This window comes from Chinchilla lanigera, unplaced genomic scaffold (genome assembly GCF_000276665.1).
Source record: "Chinchilla lanigera isolate Chin_1 unplaced genomic scaffold, ChiLan1.0 scaffold00009, whole genome shotgun sequence".
NCBI classification, from domain to species: domain Eukaryota; kingdom Metazoa; phylum Chordata; class Mammalia; order Rodentia; family Chinchillidae; genus Chinchilla; species Chinchilla lanigera.
In genome coordinates, this window is record NW_004955410.1 from 10,212,469 (window position 1) to 10,232,696 (window position 20,228).

The 20,228-nt window shown below is 50.8% G+C and overlaps 1 protein-coding gene across 19 annotated transcripts in view; it reads right to left on the reverse strand.

Moving 5' to 3' along the window:
- Positions 1-20,228, reverse strand: part of Atxn7l1 (ataxin 7-like 1) — a 224,167-nt gene that overhangs the window by 45,273 nt on the left and 158,666 nt on the right. For 15 of the 19 annotated variants that reach the window (XR_001232727.1, XM_005377256.1, XM_005377255.1 and 12 more), the window contains one exon: positions 2,049-2,271. Coding sequence is in view for 18 of the 19 variants with exons in the window: in XM_005377256.1 (XP_005377313.1) it covers positions 2,049-2,271 (223 nt within the window). In the remaining variant the exon portion in view is untranslated. The other 4 variants (XM_005377258.2, XM_005377257.2, XM_005377260.2 and 1 more) reach the window with 4 other exon arrangements.

The window sequence follows — 20,228 nt, forward strand, 5'->3', positions numbered from 1 at the left end:
GTCTACTCATCTGTGCTGTGTACTTTCCTTCCTTCCTTCCTTCCTTCCTCCTTCCTTCCTTCCTTCCTTCCTTCCTTCCTTCCTTCTTCCTTCCTTCCTTCTTCCTTCCTTCCTTCTTCCTTCCTTCCTTCCTTCCTTCCTTCCTTCCTTCCTTCCTTCGTCCCTTCGTCAGTCCCTCTCCCCCTTCCTTCTTTCCTCCTTCCCTCCCTCTCTCCCTCCCAACTCAGCTCTCTTCTTCCCTCTGTTTCCGATGTGTTTGTTCCCCTAAGGGCCATTTCCTACCTGCAGTCCTCCGGCTGCTCAGTCAGGACCCTGCTGGTCCCCTGGGGTCCTTCACCTCTCTCTCTTGGTCTGAAATGGGCGCTGTCCAAACCCCAGGGGACCCTGGGGGTCCAGGTGCTTGCACCACCTGAGCCCCTGGCTGCTTTCACAAGGAGAGTTCAGCTTCGGCCATCCACGGGGCCCTTGCCCGGCTTTCCTTAGTTCATTCCCCATAGCTCATATCTGGGCGGCCATTTTGTTCGTTTGTTTTTGGCAGTGCTGGGAATTGAACTCAGGTCCTCGTACATGCTGGGCAAGCACCCTATTGGTAAGCTACATCCCTAGCTTTAATAAATTATTTTATTATTTTCCATTTTCCTCTTCACTCTGAGCCTGAAGAGCCATTTCCTTAATTTTTCAGGCACACTGGACTTCCCAGCATTTACCCCGGGTCTGGGAGCTCCCACCCGACACTGACAGTGACAGCAGGACCCTCAAGCACGCATCGAGTGTGTGCTCCGACCCAGATGCGGTGCTGCTGCCTTCCTCGCCACCGTCCCATGGAGTGAATGGTTGCCCCTTTTACCAGTGAGGAAACTGAGACAGAAGAAGATGAAATGACTCCCCAGGGCCACCAGCAGAGGGTGGGGAGTCCAGAGCTCGCCTTACAGCAGAGCACATGCAGCCTTGGCCCCCACACTCTCAGCTCCCCAGGCCACCGAGCAGGGGATGGAGAGTGGCCCTAGGAGACTCACACTGCCCCGTGCTGCCAGAGGTCCCCACTGTCATTGTCAGGCAGAGCCTTCGCTAGCCAGTGACGTCCTGCACAACAGACCTGTGACCCAGCGGCCATGGAGAACAAAGCCCGTCCCCAGGGCCCATGGGGACAGGTGCCCCCACCCCAGCCTTGTCCTCCCTCTTCACACTGGCACAAGAGGCCCTTTCATCGACCCGGTGTAATTAGCTCTTTCACTAAGCCAGCATCATTTCCAGCATACAGAGACAAACCCACTGATGGATGATTCTCTACACAGCTTTCCTAGGTATGGAGTTAAGTGTAATTAAGTATCATCAATGAATGGGACGCTGCTGCTCTTTAAACATATAAACGTGGCGGACCCCACACTTGTCCCCTCCCACCCTGTCGAGGCCTGGAGGAGAAGGCTGGTGGCACCATAATGAGCCAGTATTAAGAGCTCGCGCAGGGGGCTCTGCCTTTGGGAATCCCACCACCTGCAGCTGCGGTTGTGCCCCTGTCTGTCCAGCCCACAGGGGCCCTTTACTGACTTTTTGGCAACGACTGAGATTCAAGACTGAATTAAAAGCCTCTGATTTTTCATAGTCACCTGACACAGGCTATCTCCCTCCCTCTCCCAGGGGTGCGTCCTCTGTGGACAGCTCCCAAACACCTCTGCTCAGCGGGGACGGGGACAGGGGACAGGGCACAGGGTGAGGCCCTGCAGGAGCTGCCTGCTGCTGGGTGGACTGTGTGTGCTTTTGATCATTCACCCAGTGCTTCTCTCTACTGAGAGGTGACCCTGTGCCACAGAAAGAGCTCCCGCTCCCCTTTTCTTAGGCACAACTTGGCTCTATTGTCAAGAGGAGAAAAACGCCCGTCTGGCACTTTAAGGCCCCATGTTCCCTCTCCTGTTCAGGTTTCCCACACCGGCACTGTGGGTCCCCATCTCAGTCCCCTGGATTCCTGGACGCAATGCCCGGGGAACCAAGGCATCGAATAAACACCGTTTCAGGCGGTGACAGGACAGGCGGCGAGGACAGACACTCACCATGGTTTATCCCTTGATCCCTTAGCAGGAAAGACTGTGTGCTGCTTGCTGCTGGAGGTAAGGAGATTGTCTTTGGGCGTTTTGAATGGCTTTGAGGTGCTGCTGGCAGAGCTATGGCCGCTGACACAGGCTTTGGTCTTCACCTGTGCTAGAGCCGTCCTGGGGTTGGAGGCCGGAGATGCTGGCGAGGGCGAAGGCCCGCACATAGAACCGTGTCTTCTCTCTGCGGGAAAAGAACACAACTCAGCAGGGCTCTGAGGCAAGTGGGTGTCCCTCCCTCCCTCCCTCCCTCCACCACTAGCAATGTGGGTGTTCCGCACCTGGACAGCACGCCAGGTTGGCCCTGAGGCTCTGCAAAACCACTTCCTCGGGAGCAATACCAGGGACACCAGTGTCACCCGACACACTGGGGCAAAGTCATCCAGGGCAGGGCCACGCTCTCAGAACGAAGGGGAAATCCTCATCCTTGACCTCCATGGGGGGCATGAGAGTTAGAGGGGCCATGAGCTGAATGAAAGGTCTTTGAGAGCCTGGACGTGGCCATCATGGGTGCCTGCCTGGGGCTGGGGACAGGCTGTCCACACACCCAGTTATGGCCTCTCTCAGCCGACGCAGCTGAAGGCCACACATGCAGGAGGACGCCGACACTTGAGGCACGGGTGGGGAGCATGGACTCGGGGTGTGCACAGCTTCCTGAAGTTCTGCGGAAGGCACAGAGCTCCGGGCAGACACGCTCCGCTTGTCCCCACCCATCAGCCACTGCGCCTCGACCCGGCAGGCAGCGAGGGCGCTGACCGGCACGGTGGACAGTGGCCGTATGACATAAGGTTCCAGTGCTCACCCACTATGGTGGCTCTTTGCTTCCTCTTCATGTGTCCTGGGGTTGAATCCAGGGCATTTGCACTGGGCTACAGCCCAGCATTTTTTCCTCCAACTTTTTGTTTTGTTTTGTTTTGTTTTGAGACAGGGTCTGGCTAAGCTGCCAAGTTGCCCAGACTGGGCTGGAAATTTTAGTCCTCTTGCCTCAGCCTCCCAGAGCGCTGTAATTACAGGCACACACCACCATGCTCGGTTTACAGGACTTCTTAATTGTTTCAGGGCAACAGATCCGATAGAGTTAAACATCCCAGCAAAATGCTCATTTACACAAACACCAAAACTCTGCGCCATTAAAATATCTCAAATTCTGCAAGGACCGAGCGTCCCGGAACCCAGCCTCCTCCTCCCTGGCTCTCTCGCGCCCCACATGTGATTAGTGCTCACTTCAACTCTGTTGAACAAATAAGCGAAACTGCAACAGATGACTTGACGGGACGGACTAGGGGTTGCAAATCTGCATGGAAGGTGGTACTGGAAAAGACGGGCAGCAAACACGGCAGACGTCATTCTCTCTGCAGCCCGGAGCTGGTGTGGGCTGCCGGGCCGCAGGACCTTCCCGGTGCTACTGTGTACCTGGCCTCCACAGCAAAGCGGCCTCCACTTGCCCGTGTGGGGCGACTCTGGCATTTCTGTGTGGTCCTCATACCCGAGCTACCGGACTGTCTCCATGCGGACTGGTTCTAGTTTTCTGATGGAATTGGAGTCAGCGGGCTGGAGAGGGGACGATATCTGAGGCTCCTCTGGTTGTTGGGTACTTTGGCCCCATCAGTGCTCAGACACTGTCCATGCAGAACATGGGGTCATTTTTGTTCTTTGGCTCATTGTCAATTTTGAGTGGCTGATGGGTGGGGACAAAAAGGCTGAGGCAGGAGGATCACCTCACGCTCAGTTCCCGAGGCCAGCCCATCGCAAGCTTTGAAAACCAAGATCTAGCCCTCTGGCCTCCTCTCGGATGCTGCAGAGAAAACCACGGGCTGGGAGCCAGGAGATCCGGCCTCCAGCTCCAGCCACCAGACAGCAGGCTGACGGCCTGGGGTTGCCCCTTTAGCTTTCTGGGTTTCTATATCTTTATCTGTAAAGGAAATGGGTCCCTTGGAGGATTCTAAGGCCTCTTTCCATTCCATTACCATAAATACAAGGCATGCTTATACCTATTCCTTCTCTTCTCATCACTCACAACTCCTGGATGTTACAGCAACGATTGCAGCCAACGAGCTGAGATCTGTACCCAGGCAGCTCTTCCTCGGAGGGAGCCAGCCTTTGTAAAATTGCGCTAGCCTTTACAACCCCCGCGAGACAGGCAGGAAGCAGCCAGGCATCTCCACCCTCTTCACAGCTGAGTGGCAGCAGGGGACCCAGATAGGCCAGGTGATCCAAGGTCATTGTCAAGATCAGGGCCAACAGCTACTTCAGAAATGGGGCCCTGGGCATAGGCGCAGTGGCCTTTCAGGAAGGCAGGAAATGTAGTATGAGCGAGATTTGAAGCCAGGAAATTAGGAAATGAAGAATTAAGCATTACCAAAGGTTAGAACTGGGTTGTAAAAGTCAGCTAGTCTGCATGGTGGCACACATCTGTATTCCCAGCACTTAGGAGGCTGAGGCAGGAGGATCACCTCAAGCTTGAGGACAGCCTGGGCTACATTGTGAGTTCAAGGAAACCTGTGCTAGTAAGTGAGACCCTGCTTCAAAAAACCAAAACAAAGGAAACACAACTAGTCTGATAATCTAATTTCCTTTGTGATAGATGGGTTTATCAGTTACCAGCCACAGGGTAAAGCTGGTTAGTGGCCATGCTGGGACTAGAATCAAGCACCTTCACCTTAAATCTGCAGTTGTTCTGCCCTTCAGAAATTTCTTGTTTAACAATTTCTTTTTTTGGCAGAGGTTTCCACTTCTAAAATAAGATTGATTTTTATCACTACTGTTTCAAATTTTTCTGTGGTCTTCATTTCCTCCAAGGGTAGGGGTGGATGGGTACAGAAGTATCACTCAGTAGTCTGAAAACAAGTACAAACTTAAGTTTGCTAAACCGAGGATGAACTATCCCAAGAAGGGTGCCACTAGTGACAAAATGAGTGGATTGGACCAGTGACTGTAAAACCACCTTCTGGAGAATCCTGGTGTGTTGTGCTGGCTGACACGTTCCCCGTGAAACTCGCAGACAGACCTAAATGAATGGAGAACTTTCCTCTTGGTTTTATGTTTTACCTCCATAAATTACTTTGTTAAATGACTTGATGAAACCTGAACACAACCTTTTGCTCTTCATGTGAATTTCTGTTTCCTTCATGTACGATTTTGTAGTGCAAGATAGGCAGAAGCAATATTTCTGTGAAACTGTTCCTTGTTCTGACTGAACTGATCTACCTATGTTAAGGTGTCTCACCTAGAGGTCTTCATTTCTGTCCCCTGAGCGATGGGAACAAGCTTGCCCTCTATTGGTGCAGGTTGGTTTGTTTTAGTACTGGAATTGAGCTCTGGGCCTTTGCATTGAACTATATCTCCACCCTTTTAATTTTTTTTTTTTTAAATTTTGGGACAGAGTCTTGCTAAGTTGCTAAGCTGCCCAGGCTGGGATTGAATTTGTGATCCTCCTGCCTCAGCATCCCAGAGTGCTGGGGATACAGGTGTGTGCTGCCACTCTTGGCTCTCTTAGTATTTAAAGTGGTGGAACCAAGAGGGTAACAGCAGTCAGGGCTTCACTCAGGTGGTAGCTCAACTTTTGCAAATGATTAGAATTGCAGGTCCAGGCAGGACACAGTGAGTAGATGTTATAGGAAGACCCCTGTTATGGTTTGTATGTAGATGTTTCCCCAAAGCCTCATGTACTCGTAGGTGGGACTTTTTGGAGATGGCTGGATTTAGGGTGTGTAACACTGGGGTTACAGGTCTGTGATAACTAAATGGATTTAGCATAGTTCTGGGTGTGGATAACAGAAGCCCCACCTTGGGTGTGGGTGGCACTAATCAACAGACTTACAGCCTAGATGTAATATACAGGGAGAGAGGGAAGGCAGATTTGCTCTGCTGCTTGCTGCTTTGCTGCCTCCTGCCTGCTCTGTCATGAAATGTTTCTCCTCTGCGATGCCCCTCTGCCATGCCACCTGATTATGGACTGAAATCTCTGCAAACTGTGAGCTAGAAATAAACCTTTTCTCCTTTTAACTTGGGAGTGTTGGATATTTTGTCTCAGCTATGAGAAAGTAAGTAAGACAACCTGGTTCCCAATCCATCTGTGGATCTCCAGTCTGAACACCCACCTATAGATGACTTACATAGTTCAGTTCTGATTTTTGGTAGGTCAGGAATGGGAGGAAGCAGAGTTGTTATTTCTTGTAAAAAAGTATTGCTGTGCAGGTGGAACTTTTCTGAGTAAAGTTTTCCTGATTTACATGACAGTCATTCTGATTTATCCACTTTGGGAATAATCATTTCCTTCTATGTTTTGGTCAAGGGCTTGCCTTAGGCAGATTTCTAAATTAGTCTAATTTCATGTGCTTTGCTCAAAAAAGTTTATATAACATTATAATCCTCACTGTTAAAATGTTTTATGGACTTAAGCAATTTGAGAAAAGAGCATTTCATTCTTGTTATGGTTTGTGTCTGGGTGTCCCCCCCAAAAACATTTGCAGTCATGGGGCAGGCTTTTAGAGTTTATGATTGGGTGTGAATGCTACATCCACCCTGGGGCGGGTAGTTTACATATGTAAGGCAGAGAAAGAGACTGCTTGCTGCCATTCCTCCCTTTTGCTCTTGCTTCTTTTGCTATTTTCCACCACCATGAACGTTGCCCTGTGCCACCCTGCCTTGGAGCCAGCCAAGTATGGACTGAAACCTCCACAAACAGTGAGCTAAATAAACCCTTTCTTCCTTAATTTTGGGCATTGGGTATTTTGTCTCAGTAACAAAAGAAAAGTAACCAAGACATCTCTAAATTTTCTTGATCTTTGTTAATATACACAGACATTTTAATGAAAACGTAATCAACTGATATTTCAGCTATTTCTTGTCAACTAACCTTATTTTATACATGTGTATATGTTCTATATGCTTGTTATTTTAAATAGTTAATGTTTAATCACTAACATGATTGTTAGATGTAGATTATTTAACTGTTCTCTTATTGCCTGGCATTTAAAAAAAATTAATTTATTTATAAAATGATTTAGGATTTCTTTTTTTTTTCTTTTTGAGACAGGTTTTCACTATGCAGTTCAGGCTGGCCTTGAGCTCACTTTGTAGCCCAGGCTGGTCTCAAACTTGCAATGATCCTCCTGCCTCAGCCTCCCGGGTGTTGGGATTACAGGCATGTACCACCACGCCTGGCGGGAATTTTTTTTTGTTTTTGAGGTAAGGTACAGTTCCCAAAGTGAAAGCCTGGCACAGCTTACAGCTTCTGCTACACAATTTTTTTCAGACCATGTGACAAGGGCCATGCCAAGGTGTCGGGCTAGTGTTGAATATAAGCACCACTCACCTACTGAACAAAAACAAACACCAACATCAGAACATCCATGCAGATTTAAGCAACCAATAAACACATCAATAAAAACCTTGGCAAATGGGCTTGGACCAGCGACCTCTGGTGCCCTCTTCTGTCCTTTGCTCAGTAGTAATAACAGCTGGCTAACATTTTTCTATGTGGTAGGCACCCTTGATTTACTTTATAGCATTTCATCCTTATAACTCCTTAAAAGAGGCTCTGCGGGACTTCTAGTCCCACACAGATGAGAAAAATGAAGCTCAAAGATACAACCAGGGTCCCAAGGTCACAGAGCTGGGGACCGTCAGGTCTGGGGGTGCTAGTGAAGCCCCCATGTTAATTCTGAGCTCTGCCACTGAAACCTTGAAGATGCTGCTGTGGTCAGGGTGCCTGGGGGACCCAGGGGGCGGGCTGTCCATCTGCTGCATGTGGCATTTCGGAGGGCCTGACTCTCCTGAAGAGTGTAAATAAAAGCCTTTTACATGCTTTGGCAGCTTTCAGGTGCCCGTCAGCAGCCCCAGGTGACGTCCAGAGCTGGCTATCCCAGCACCGAGAAATTAAAACCCAAACCCCTTTACTCTTTCGCATTCCCACCTCAGGAAGCCCGGGCCAAAGCTTCAGCAGCTGCCGGTTCGGGACCCCTGTTTGCTGTGTGCCCCTTCAACACTCAAGTGCCTCCCCACGGGGCAGCTGGGGGCCAGCAGAGTGGTGCTGGCAGACACAGACCCACAGCATCCCACAAATCTGTCTCCACGACCCCCTTCCCTTCCTCTCTGCAGATAAAATCCCCAGGTTCTCCAGCAATTCCACCTCAGTAAAAATCCAAAACTCTCCCAGCCCTTGTGCAGATCTCAAGACCATTTCATTTCAACATCAGCACGGATACCTCATGGACAGTTCACGCAGCCACAGACATCCAGTGAGGGTTCCCGGACCATTCTGAGAAAAAATTTGTTGGGAATTTTCCAGCGTGGCTTTCAAGGGGCTGGTTCCCTCCTCATAGACTGAGCACCACAGTTACCTGCGGCCTGCACGGTTGCGTAAGCCAGCTTGGGTGGAGGCCAGCACCTGGCATCTTCATTTGACAGTGTCACCTTTCTGTCGCTACCTGGAGGGCAGGTCCCCGGCCAGTCCTTAGCCAGCTGCATTTCTTCAGAGAGTACTCCCTGCTACAGTGGCTGCAGCCATAAAGGACAACCCTGAATTCCCAGGGACCTTGCTCCAAAAGTACACTGGAATTGGAGGAAGAGAGGCAGAGAGGGACCCTGGCATCAGGAATCACAGGAATCTGCGCCTCACAACTGCTTTGCAAGGCAGGCACTCCCTTCATTGGTAGCTGTGGAACAGAGGCAGTTGAGAAACTTGCCCCAGATCCCCAGGCTGCTCTGTGGAGGAGCTGGGGCAGGAATCTGGGCCTGTGGTCTCATTTGCTACCATGGTAGCCAGGCACCATGTAGCGCGCCATGGTAGTTGGGGCTGGGCAGGAAGTCAAGGCACTGAGGCAGGAAGTGGGGGGCAGACAGAGCCGAGCCCAGCCCAGCCTTTCCAGAGCCTGGGATGCTAGGGAGTTTCTGGGGGCCTGCCCCCTCTTTGCTGCCTCCTTACAACACGTCAGACCCTGTGCAGCTGGGAGGTGCTCCTCAAAGAACGAACGCCTGTCATTGACTGACTTACACTTGGTCTTTTTTTGCCTTTTCACCCTCTACTCATGGCCGGGCCATATGAGCTCTGTGGAGCAGTAAGTTCTGTGACCAGTGCCAGTATGGGCAAGTGGCCGACACTGCTCATGCTAGCCCAGCTCCCAAAACCCCGGGGGTGCGGGTTCGTTCCTTGGTCATCCGGTCACCTCATGCCCATTCATTCGGCTGGAAAGGACAGCAGTGTTTCTCAAGAGCCTACTCTGTGTCAGGTGCTGCAGATACCTTCCACTCACTGGCACACGTGACCTACCCACCAGCCGCACAAAGCCGTCTGATACTGTTAGTCTCCTTGGTACAGATAGAGAAATCGAAGCTTAGCAAGATTATGAAACAACACCAATGCTACACAGCCCTGAGCAGCTATGAGGAAGGCCCAGGCATGACTGACCCCAAAGCCAGGGCCCCTTCTACCATGCCACCTGGTCTACCATGCCACCTGGTTTAGAATGCTCCTTGTGGGTCTGAGGTGAGTCTGAAAAAAAGGCATTTTCCACATTGAGAGCTGCCCTGGGATGATCTGTGGCATCTGATAACGCAGGGTCCTCTTTACCTCCCCACTACCTTATACATTCCTCCTCCCACCTGTTCCACTCTTTGTCATTTATAGTGAGGTGCAAATCTGCAGGCTCAGCCAAGGTTGGGTAGGATCTGGGGAGTCCCAGGGATTTTCCAGGGCCTGAGATATTTCCATCATCCCCCAGGGACGCCTTCAGCAGACACCCAGCCTAGCTAGAAGGAAAACCCGCAAGAAGCAGGCACATGCGCACACTGCCAGGGCTACTTTCAAGGGATTATGTCTTTCTGGAGAGTACCCTGGTGATAATAACAGGAACTAAAAAGCATTTACAGCCTTTGATCTGGTAATCTGGTAATGTTAGTTCAAAAAAATAGACCTTAAGGAAATATCCCCAAAGGGAAAAAAAAGTTCAAAGATATTCTCAGCAGCACTGTTTACAGTAATAAAAAAATACTACAAATGACCTGAATGAGCTATAATAAGACAAATGAAAATGACAGGTATGAAGGTTGTCTCAATTTAAGGGAATATGTAAGCGAAACAGCAAACCCAAATCCACAAAATGATGGAAAATATCACAAATAAGATGTAAACACTAATCACTCCTGTATAAAAATATTTAACATGAATACCAGGATGAAGAAAAAAGGAAGGATTTAGGATGAAGTGCTTAATGGGTTCCATGTTTATAAGTCCACATAAGGACAAGGACAAAGACAGAAACCCACAAGCTGCAAAAGCGCTGACATCCCCTTAAACAAAAAGGGTGAAAGAGAGAACACAGATGCAAACATACAGCAGCAAGGAGAGAACAAGATGAGTTAAAGTGAAGCTTCATTCATTCATTTGCTCTTTTTGAGCATTTCCTTGGTACCTCCACGCTCTCAGCCCGGGATACGAGCACTGGTTATCGCAGTGGCGATAAAGACAGACTCTGCCATTACTGGACCTTCACCATCAGAGGGCTCCCAGGGTAGGGATGGCACTCTCCAGGTCTGTCAGAAGTTGGGGTACAGGCTTGCCCCTCAGAAGGCAGCTGCTGCCTGAAGAACCAGGGGGATTGGACAGCTCCCCGGGCCTGCAGTCTCCACTGGCAGCGGGGCTCAGTCCTCTAAGTCGTTAAGCCCTTTATCGCCCAGCGCTTCCCCGTGCGGCCATCCGGACAGGGTGTGGGTGTGGGTGCTGACCAGAAGCCCCACATGAGCGCTCCTACTCCTCTCCATGGGAGTCACCCCTCACAAGCGCCACACACCCTCTGCAGGAGTCACACGGCAGTCACTGTGTCAGGGTGAAAACTGGTGGCCCCGGCTTGGGACAAACCACTGGAGTCCATTGAAAATGGCACAGTGGACCCCACCCCACCCCACCCCAGAGGCACAGCAGGGGAGCTGCAGCTGGACACTGGGCAAAACAAGGCACATGATCCACGAACTGTCATCCCTGATGTCTCACTAAACCACCTGGACAGCTGGGCTAGGTCCTCCCAGGCCTGTCTTGAGGCACCAGCAGCAGCCTTCACCCAGGGGCCTTGCTGCCATCTGTCTCGGGCATGTAGGTCCTACCTCATGGAAGGGGTCCTGGAGGTGGGCAGTAGAGCTGCACGTACCTGCTAGGGACCCCATGGAACAGGGAGTCCTTCATTCTTGCAATGGTGGGGCCCCCAAATCTGTTTTATTTTTCTTAAAGTCCTGAGGTAGTTTTTATGCTTCACCAGCTTTGGAAGTCACTGGAAATATGGATGAAACACAACTGTCCCAGGCATCAGAAAGATCTGGGCTCAAAACCAGCTCTGTCACTGATCAGCTCTGTGAGTTGGGCAAGCAACTTAATCCCTCAAGGCCTGTGTCCTTACCAGCAAAACAGGGACAACCATACCCATATCACAGATCACAACTGGGCAGTTCCCCTAGGGTGCGCCGAGTCACCTGCTACCACTGAGCGTCGTCCTGTGGGTCATGGGCTTTGGTGTCTGGCGCCTGGACACACCCGAGGACAAGCATCCTGCTCTCTCTCTTATCCCTGGCATTCAGCACAAGGTCTTGCCCAGCGAGCCCTCACTATACTCACTGTCAAATAAACGAGTGTCGGGCAGACAGGCGACACGTGGAGGTGGCTACTACCGTGCCACTCACAGCAGGCACCTAACACAAGTTGCCTGTACATGAAAAAAAATCACATGTAGTAGCTTTCCTAAGCAGGCAGTTGGCAGCATCTCCCTGCCCCTGAGTTAAAATTTTTCCATTTACAAGAATCCTCCGGGAACATATTGTTTGAGGAGCACTGGCTGGAGGTGGGGGAGGCCACTGCGGCTTTATTTCTCTCTGAACCAACCTCCAATTTGGACAGCACAGGGGCCTGGGCTCCCGAATCAAAGGTACAAAGTCTCCGCTCCCTGCTCAGGTCTCAGTGTCACTCAGAGCCACTCACCCCACAGGCTGTCCTGGTTCCGCAGCGGCCACTAACGGAACCATTTCTGTTCTCCTTGGAGTGGCAGTTGGCAGTGGCAAACAGGAAGTTGTCTTGAAGTAGGGTGTGGCCGTGCCCTGTCAACATATGCGTACAGAGACAGACGCTGTTTTTTTTCCCTCCCCTCCCTTCTCTCCTTCTTCTTTAGGAGCAAAAGGTCTGAGTTATATTGGTGAAGGCAAAATGTTTTACATGATTTAAGATCAACCATTATTAACATACCAACAAAAACCGAAGACAGAAAGGGACCTGAAATGTAACCAAGATCTGCCTTCTTACTGTCAGCCACTCACTTGTAGCATTTAGTGAGGAATTCCGTGTGTGTGTGTGTGTGTGTGTGTGTGTGTGTGTGTGTGTGTTCCCCTTTATTTCTCTCTGCGCACACAGGAATCAACACTCCAGTTATAAATTAGGCCTCTCAGGGCTCAAATCATCCTAGCGAGCCAGCCAGGACCCCATATTACTGAGGGCTCCTGGTGTGCACCCTGCACTGAGGACCATCATGAGTGGGAAAGGAGAAAAATGCAGCTTGCTAGCTTCAAGAAATGGGCATCATTCAAACAGCAAAGGTCTGAAGCATTTCTTAGCACAATTTGCATAAAAAACAACAAAGAAAAGCAGCCCGGAGGGTACACAAAGGCACAAGGTGTCATCTGGGCTGCCCATCAGCTCTGAGAGGTGGGGGTGACAACTCGTACAGGTCAGGATAGCTGGCTTGCTGGTGCTCAGAAAGGTGTGCTGTAAAATTTTCCATTCTGTTCCTTCCTTGACCCAAGGCTTGTGCCTCCAGAAGGGCCATCCAAAATAGATCGGCCCCCAACCCAACCTCCTACTCCTGACCTCTTTCCAAGGCAGCTGCTGTCCACACTGCCCGCCTCAGCCCTGTCTCGGCGCCAGCTCCTGCCCACGGCCCAAGAGCGCTGTCTGTGCTCAGGCTCATCTTGCTGCAGGCGCCATGGGCTGCCGCACGCTTGGCCTGCCAGGCTTGCTCTGCCAGGCTCGCTCTGCCGTGCCCTGCGCCGGCCCCACGCCGTCCTGGGTGGCGCCTGTGCCCTGCGCTCACACTTACACATCCTGAGGAGCCAGCCTTGCCGTTTGGATGGGAGGCTGGGCCAGGGCCACGCTGGGCCACACCACTGAAGACGTTTCCTGGCTCCTGGCTGCGGCCCCAGCCAGTCAGAACACACCACTTCCCTTTCAGAGGCCACGCCCAGCGAGACCAGGGAAAGGCAGAGCGAAGGCCCAGCATGGCCGGCTCGCATCCTGAATTTGGCAGATGAACTTGGGTTTTCCTGAACCACACACGGGTGCTGTGGCCACAGGCAGTGAGCTCGTGGCTGCTCGAGGCAGTGAGCACTGTGTGCGCAGGGTGGGGGCCTTTCTACCGCCCCGGATGGTGGCTACCCTTGGGCTCTGGGAGCTGCTGTCAGCTTGGCCTGAGACCTGTGCAGACCTGCCCCGGGTGGCCTGTAGACACCTCTGGCCTTTCTGCCCCTCCCACTCTATCCTGAAGGGCAATGTCCACTCCAACTACCAGCACTACGCTCTGCAGAGAGCGGAGAGGTCACTGGAATAACCAGAAAAACTTTGCGACCTTTTCACTACGCACGCAAGCAGGGGCTTTCATTCATTCTGGATTCTTAGGATGTTTATTTCCTGATCTTGGCAAAGGCAGCGGACTGTAGGGGAAGGGCCCCACTCCCACGCAGACTACGGTCCACAAAAGGCTGCATGCGATATGATTTTATCTGTATGAAGTATGCAGGGCAGATAAACGCAGAGGGAGGGATAGCAGAGCACAGTGCTGGTTGTCAGGGAACAAAAAGAGGATGGGGAGCAGTCAAGGAATGGTTAATTTTCTGTCACGTAAATTTCACCTTAATTTTTAAAAAAGCCAGAGGGACAGTGGGGCTGGAGCCTCGGTATCTGTTATGAGGTGCTCTCCTGTGCTTTATCCAGCACTGCTCTGCGCAACCTGGCTACTACCTGAGGAACTCTGAGTCAGCTCCCGCTAGCGGTAGCATGCCTTTCAGCTAGGAAAACTAGAAGCAAACTTTTAAGAGATGACGGCTTCCTCAGGCCCAGCAGTGTGACTCCGGGAGAATTTTGGGCTTTGAGGAGCTGGGACCATCCCATGAGCGAGGAAGAGCCCCTCGCCTTTGGAAGGAAGGCCCCGTGGGAACCACCAGCTCAGCAGCCTGACAATATGACCAAAGCCAGAGCCCGGGTCTGCCGTGGGAGAATTATTCATGGATGATACGACTTTGGCCCTCTGGGTTCTTGGCTTCCTTTCCTGCTCTTGTGGAGAGAGCTTCTTCCCAGAATTACAGAGAGTTAATCAGTTTCGGGCTGGGAGGAGGCGCGCTGGTCAGTGTCTTGGAGTAGAGTCAACGTGGACAACGGGGTGTGAGCTGACCACGCAGCCCTAACCCTCCCTCTCAGGCATTTGTAGCTTCGGCCGGGGACAGTCTGCTCCTGAGGGTAACGCTGTGAGCCTTGTCCTGCAGACTGAGGCCAGCGGGTCAAGGGCTCCTGGGCACATTCTCCCCACCCAGGGGACTGTCAAGTAGAGGCCTGCTGGGTGTTGCAATGCTTAGAAGAAACGCAGATGAAAGGGCAGGCCCCGTGGCCCGGGAGGGTGAGTCCCTCCGGAGAAAACACGGACAGCTTTCCTAGGACCTCTGTGGAGCGTCCCAGGAGGACCTGGAGGACACAGATGGCACACTGCCCTCGTGTTGGCTGTCCCACACCATGCTGGCCCCTCCAGAGCTCTGCCCTGCCTCTGTCAGCCCCGTTCCTTCTCCTCACCTCAGGTCCTGTGGGATAAGTAGGTGGGCCCAGTTCTCAGCAAACTGGTGCCTTAAGATGCAATGTTTACACCATGCTAGTGTCTGAGGAGCAAGTTTCGAAGCCTGACTCTAAATACAAACATAGGCAGGAATGGTCCAATTCAAACATGCACGAAGGACCCAAACAGACATTTCTCCAAAGCAGATTTACACATGGGCAACAGGAGTATAGGAAAAGGTGCTCCGCCTCATTAGTCACTAGGGAAATGCAAATCAAAACCACAAGGAGGTACCTGGAGCTGGGGGACAACTATTAACAACAGCAGCAGCAGCAGCGAAGGGGAGATGTGGAGAAAGCGGAACCCTGTATGCTATGCTTGGGAACATAGTACAGTTGCTATGGAAAACACTATGGTAGTTCCTCAAAAAATTAAAAATAGAATTACTATATGATCCAGCAATTCTACTCCTGGGTATATAGCCAAAAGAGGTGAAAGCAGGGTCTCAAAGAGATACTTGTTCACCCAAGTTCATAGCAGTATTATTCACAATAGCCCAATGATGGAAGCAACCCAAATGTCCATCCATGGATGAGTGGATAAACACAATGTGATGTGATGTGTGTGTGTGTGTCCTTTAGCTTCACAAATGAAAGAAATTCTGACACATGCTTCAACATGGATGAACCTTGAGTATGTTGTACAAAGTGAAAAGAGTTGGTCACAAGATGACAAATTCTGCATGATATCACTCATGTGAGGTACCTAGAGTAGTCCATTGAGAGAGAGAAAGTAGAACGGTGGGTGCCAGGGCCTGAGGAGGGCGGACTGGGAAGTTACTCTTAATGGGTACAGTGTTTTGGTTTTGTAGGATGAAGAGTTCTGGACGTGGATGATAGTGATGGTTGAATGTACTTAAGGCCGCCGAACTGCACATTCAAAATGGTTAAGATGCTAACTTTTATGTCAAGTGTATTTTACCATAATTAAAAAAATATTTTTAATTAAAACAAGTCAAGCAGAATTACTCCATGGCCCAGTCATTCTATTCCTGGCATATACCCCGAAGAATTTTAAACAGGTCTTCAAATACAGCCTTGTGCTCCAAAGTTCACAGTAGCACAATAGCACAATTCACAAGAGTCAAAAGGTGGAAACATCCGACTCTCCACTATGGATAAAAAAAAAAAAAACCCAACCAACCCACCTATAGTCTATACATATGACGAAACATTATTCAACCACAAAAAACAAAGCATGATAGATGCTACAACACAGAGGAATCTCAAAAACATTGTGTTAAATGAAAAAACCCACACAGAAAAGGACAACATTCACATTGCATGGTTCCCCCTATAGGCAAGGTCCAAAAAGTAAAGCCCACAGAGATAGAATGCAGACTGGTTGGTGATTTTGGGAGCTGGGAGGGAGGGTAACTGCATAGTGAGCACGAGGTCTTATTTTGGAGTGAGGAAACATTTTGGAACAAGATAGAAGTAGTTGTGCAACACTGCCAATGTACAAAATGCCTGTGAATTGTTCAGTTTGAAATGCTTAATTTCACATTATATGAATTTCACCTCAATAATAATACTAACAATAAATGAAAAGCCTGCAGAAAGAAAGGGCCAGGACAATCTATAAACAGAACAACCAATGTTAAGATAACTGAGTTACCTTCAGAATCCTGTTTGGGACCATGTAAAGAGGTCACTTGGTGGTAGGGGCTATGGGAATTGAGCCCAGGGCCTTTGCACTGAGCTATAACTCTAGCCCTTTTTAAATTTGAGGATAGGCTGTTGCTAAGTTGCTAAATTGCCCAGGCTGGGCTTGAACTTGCCATTCTCCTGCTTCAGCCTCCAGGGTGCTGGGATTACACCATACCCAGCAAGGAAGTAATTTTTAAGTTAAGATAATCAAGGTGGCCATCAAGAGACAGCAAACAGGCACTCTAAGACAATGGCTCCCAAACACTGCCAATTTAGGTCTCGTATCTGAGTCAAGATCTCCTTCCACTATGTACGGATGATGATGCTGATAGAGGGTTGCTGGATGTCCAGAGGAATGTTTGCTTTAATGTCTTCCCTTGGTAAAGTCAGTCTGAGTCAAGCCAGCAACAATAGCACACGAAGCCCAGGCAGACTCCACTCACTATTTACAGATGAGAAACTGAGGCACAGCTGGCCTCCTCCACCCCTCCCATCCCTGATACAGGTCTATCTGAGGGATCACCACTCTCCAGGGACCCAGGTTGTACAGCTTGAAATTGGGACTCACAGCCTCTCAGCAGGTATCAGTAATCCCTGACAGCCACTTCCTGGGCTGCCTTAGTCTCACCCTCAGGCTGCAGGCTTCTCTGCAGACTCGGCTGGCTCCGGGTGGGCAGCTCTGCTCCTATGCAGGCCTTTATGATGCCCCCACACTAATCCTGTCTCCACTCTATGGGGTCGCCTTAAACCGCTCTAACCCCCGAAACAGTGGGATACTTGGCTAAATATGTGTCTCTAGAAAGCTCTTTCTCCGGGCTAAACAACCCCAGCCACCTTTCTAAGCCAATCCTCCCAAATCATTTTCCCTCCCCTCCTGGCCTGGGTTCTCTTTCCAGACTGGAGCTCAGAAGGAAGAAAAATTGCACAGCAGTCTGCCCAGTTCTACAAACAGCAAGAGCCAGTCTTGACGTCTTACTTCTCACAGCTGCCTCCCCTCCAAGTCTCCTTTCACCCATCCTGCTGCCAAGCGGATAGATCCGCGGGTATCCTTTCAAAGTGTCCCCGTGTTGGGTTCAGTCTACTGCTCCCGCCTGCTGGGATCTTTCTGGACTCCAATTCATGGATGAATCTGTCCTCCCTCCCACACGGGAAATCCATAAACCCACCCGCAGTGCTGCTCTTCTTCCCATCCTCACTCACAGTGTGGAAGTGGACAGGCCCAGGGTAACCCGATCCGTGCCCTGTGCTCTGCGGCCAGTGCCCTTGAGAAGTGGTTGTAGCAATCTCCTGCCTTCTGGACCTGTGTGTCCTGGCCCTCATTTCTCTATCTTCCTATGAGGAGCCCCCCTGGGTGTCTGCAAGAAAGAAGCTAATGAGAGGCCCTTTCTTCCTGGGGTCCTGAGACTAGCTGTAAAATGCAGAGCAAGGCATTACACCTAGTGAGCGTCAAATGCTACCGTTACTGCTAACAAGAAATATAATGCTGACGATAAACATGGTTTACCAGTTCCCTAACTACCCTCCTTATCCACAGCCCAGTGGAGAAACAAGGCTGCTGGAACCCAGAGGAGCCCTGGTGGCCAAGTGCTGGAGCCCAAATCCTGGCTGTCCCTGCAGCAGCCCCATTCCTGAGGTTAGCAGAACTTGCTCCCCAGTGAGATCAGACCAAAAGCGGTTTGAGTCAGGCAATGTAAACAAAAGAACTGTACAATGATTATTACTAAATAACATCTAACTTAGTGATACCACTTCCATCAACAGGAACCCACCTGCTCAGTGAACAAAGAACCTATAGATGACTCGGGTGGCCAGAGGTCAGCACACCACAGCTGCTGCAATGGAATGGATTCCTGATGCCTCTGCAGGCAGTAAGCACCCCTCTCTAGCCTCAGATCCGCGCTGAGGCTGGCTTAGAAAGAAAGGGGAGTGGGTCCCCCACACTTGCAAGGGACCCTTGGCCTGCTGAATAGTCTCTCCATCACCCCCTTGTTGAGACCAGGACCTGAGCAATCGAGAGCAGGGACTCGCAGGTGATGAAGGATCGGGAGGCTGTTTTTCAGCTCCCCTGTGGCTTGAACCCACAATTCTGGTGGCAATTTCTAAGAATAGTGGGCTTTGGGCTCTGACACCTTCCAGGCAGACCCCCGGAAACCTGTCCTTCCTCAGCTGAGGATGTCCTCAGAGAAGTAAAGACCTTGGAACCTCACGCAAAGGGCTGTCAAAGGCCACCTATCTGTCCCTAGCAGCATCTCTGGGCTGACATATCCCACAGCAGGGCTCTTTGGTCACTGTGGGGGCTCTGGGAAAGTAGCAGCAAGAACTGGCATAAGTAAGATCCCCTCCCTTAGTCCAGCTAAGGCTGGCTTATCAACTTCCAGGAGGAGTGAACACCAAGGGCAGATTAACACACACATGCACACGCACACACACGTATACACACGTACTTGGTGGCAAGACACTGAGAAGCTATTCCAATGGGTCTATTAACAGGTCAGGGAGTTTGCCCAGAAAGGTGGTGGGGGGAGGTGGCAGAGAACCACTCCTGCCAGACAGTTTCTGGAGCTCACTGGTCTATAAGTGACCCTCTCTCAACCTCCCTATAACAGTCTCCCTCAAGACAGGTGGGCTGTGGAGTCAGCTAAGAATCATCACAGGATACATGAAAGGTAACTCAGATACCACAGCCCCTGTCGAGTTTTTCTGTGACTTGCAAATATATTCCCACCTTTCTCACTGTGCTGCTTTTGACCATGCACCCGCATAGAGTTGGTGCCTGGGGCTACAGCCGCAAGGACCTGGGAACCAACTCAGATCCATCCCTCTGGCAAGGTGGTTACTGCAGGGTGCTGGCACTGCTGCCCAAAGGAGCTGGGACAGGGCTGCTCTTAGCTGACTGGTGCTATGGGCTGAACTGTGTTCTCCGATCCACCTGCTGATGTCCTAACCCTGAGTGCCTGAGTATGCAGCCACAGTTAGAGTCTTTGAAGACACGATCAAGTTAAAACAGTGCCCTTACGATGTGATATGCCCAGCGTCCTTGCAGGAGGAAGAGACACCAAGGACAAGGCACACAGAGGATGACCATGAGGGGAGGCAGCAAGGATGTGGCTATCTGCAAGCCACGGAGAGGCCTCAGGGATAAACGAACCTTGCTGGTCCCTTAATCTTGAACTTCCAGTTTGTAGACTATTTAAGCCCGCAGTCTGTTTTGTTTTGCCGTGACAGCCCTAGCACACTAAGATAGCTGGTTTACCTGAAAATCACTTGTGTTCTCCCGTATTAGGGAGAAAAAGTATGGTTTGGTGGGCAGAGGACACTGAACCTCTCACAGGATCGCAACTCCAACGCGTCGTCCTCTTTGGTCACAGTGGGGGCTGATCCTGCCCACCTTGAGCCCTGAGGCTGAGCCTCTGCATGGAGCGGGAGCAGGACTGAATGCTGCCTGAAACAGTGAGTGAGTCCAGGCCACAGCCTGGGAGTCACCAACTCCTCCTACCAACCTACTTTGTTGTTTGGCCTCTTCCACTCCTAGGTTCTGATTAACCTATATATCAGTGCTGTAGTTTCAGGAAAAAAATAAAAGACCTTGGGAGTTCATGGACCAAGGGCCAAGTGAGGTGGCCACAGCACATTCGCAA